At 45.1% G+C, this 2,240-nt stretch overlaps 1 protein-coding gene across 1 annotated transcript; it reads left to right on the forward strand.

The window, feature by feature from the left end:
• Positions 1-222: 222 nt before the first annotated feature.
• On the forward strand, positions 223-1,899 carry LOC126617635 (polyubiquitin). The gene has a single exon (XM_050285681.1). It carries the CDS (start codon positions 338-340, stop codon positions 1,712-1,714), a length of 1,377 nt encoding a protein of 458 aa, XP_050141638.1. The 5' UTR covers positions 223-337; the 3' UTR covers positions 1,715-1,899.
• Positions 1,900-2,240: the final 341 nt, after the last annotated feature.

The raw sequence follows: 2,240 nt of genomic DNA on the forward strand, positions 1-2,240 counted from the left end.
TCAATTACCTTAGCAACTAAGAAACTAAGTAAAAAACGTAGGTCCCGTCACCCTCACCCCAATCGAAGAAAAGTAAAAATTAGAGGTCAAGAATTGTTGGCACTAGAAATATCTGGGCCGTTCGCTTCACCTGCTTTTCCCGTCCACACGTTCCTCGTCCTCTCCGGAATCCTACTAGGAAATAGGATTTAGAGTCGGTTTATCTTCCCTATATAAACTCCTCTCGCCCTCTTCTCCTCCTCGCAATTCTCTCAAACAATTTATAAGTCGTTCCCAAATCTCTCTCAAATCGCTCTTTCGAAACCCTCTCGAATTTCAATTCCTCTTTTCTGAAATCATGCAGATCTTTGTGAAAACCCTAACCGGGAAGACCATCACCTTGGAAGTCGAGAGCTCCGATACCATCGACAACGTTAAGGCTAAGATCCAAGATAAGGAGGGCATCCCTCCCGATCAGCAGCGTCTCATCTTCGCCGGAAAGCAGCTTGAGGACGGCCGGACCCTCGCCGATTATAACATCCAGAAGGAATCGACCCTCCATCTGGTGCTTCGTCTCAGGGGAGGTATGCAGATCTTCGTCAAAACCCTAACCGGGAAGACGATCACCCTCGAAGTCGAGAGTTCCGACACGATCGATAATGTTAAGGCCAAGATCCAGGATAAGGAGGGTATTCCCCCTGACCAGCAGAGACTTATCTTCGCCGGCAAGCAATTGGAGGACGGCCGCACCCTAGCCGACTATAACATCCAGAAGGAGTCGACTCTCCACTTGGTTCTCCGATTGAGAGGAGGTATGCAGATTTTTGTCAAAACCCTAACGGGGAAGACAATTACTCTGGAGGTCGAGAGCTCTGATACCATCGATAACGTGAAGGCCAAGATCCAGGATAAGGAGGGTATTCCCCCGGATCAGCAGCGGTTGATCTTCGCTGGCAAGCAATTGGAAGATGGCAGGACTCTGGCGGATTACAATATCCAGAAGGAGTCGACTCTCCACTTGGTGCTGCGATTGAGGGGTGGTATGCAAATTTTCGTGAAGACCCTAACAGGGAAGACAATTACCCTGGAGGTCGAGAGTTCCGATACGATTGATAACGTGAAAGCAAAAATTCAAGACAAGGAGGGTATTCCTCCAGATCAGCAGAGATTGATCTTTGCCGGTAAGCAATTGGAAGATGGCAGGACTCTGGCGGATTACAATATCCAAAAGGAGTCAACTTTGCATTTGGTCCTTCGATTGAGGGGTGGTATGCAGATTTTTGTGAAGACTCTTACCGGAAAGACTATCACTCTGGAGGTTGAAAGCTCGGATACGATTGACAACGTGAAGGCGAAGATTCAAGACAAGGAGGGTATTCCTCCTGATCAGCAAAGGCTTATCTTTGCTGGGAAACAATTGGAGGACGGTAGGACCTTGGCGGATTACAACATCCAGAAGGAGTCGACTCTTCATCTTGTGCTCAGGCTTCGTGGTGGTATGCAGATATTTGTGAAGACACTGACAGGAAAGACGATCACTCTGGAGGTTGAGAGCTCTGACACTATTGACAATGTGAAAGCTAAGATTCAGGACAAGGAGGGTATACCACCGGACCAGCAGAGATTGATCTTTGCTGGGAAACAGCTCGAGGATGGTCGTACCCTAGCCGATTATAATATTCAGAAAGAGTCTACCCTCCACCTTGTCCTTCGTCTTCGTGGTGGTGATTTCTGATGCAGAACTTTGTTATGTTTAGTTGTTTCTTATTTGTGTTAAGGTGTTGAATGATGGTGGTGTTTTTTGTTGATTGGCAAGTTTGCCGTGTTCTGTTTTTGGGGTTTGTGGGTGGTGGTGTTATCATTTTCTAATTTGTCAAAACTCAGTTTGGAATGAATGAATAATAATCTTGGTTCTGTAAACTCACATGGGAGTCCCCTTTCTTTCTAACTATTATGTGGTGTATAACTTTATCTTGGTTCTTCTTGGTGAACTTTGAACCAAACTTTTCTTCAAAAGCGGCTGTGACAGCGTGAATTGTGAATTGATCATTCTTATTTCAAAGAGGAGTTATTGGATAACTGCTAACATTTTACGTGCTGTTTCTAAACGCGTAGCTTTGCAGTACACAGATTGAAACATCCCTTGTGTGCTATAATTTTATTTTGGAGTCATAAAAATGTAATCTTATGCAGTTTCTGTTCCTTTCTCAAGAGTCTACCCCCGTCTTTGTTTTTGTTTCTCTCGTTTTGTTATTGTGGTG

Source organism: Malus sylvestris, chromosome 4 (genome assembly GCF_916048215.2).
Source record: "Malus sylvestris chromosome 4, drMalSylv7.2, whole genome shotgun sequence".
In the NCBI taxonomy this organism is placed as follows: domain Eukaryota; kingdom Viridiplantae; phylum Streptophyta; class Magnoliopsida; order Rosales; family Rosaceae; genus Malus; species Malus sylvestris.

Bases quoted from the DNA above. Each gene is read 5' to 3' on its own strand.
- LOC126617635 (XM_050285681.1), top strand. From the start codon at position 338: ATGCAGATCTTTGTGAAAACCCTAACCGGGAAGACCATCACCTTGGAA.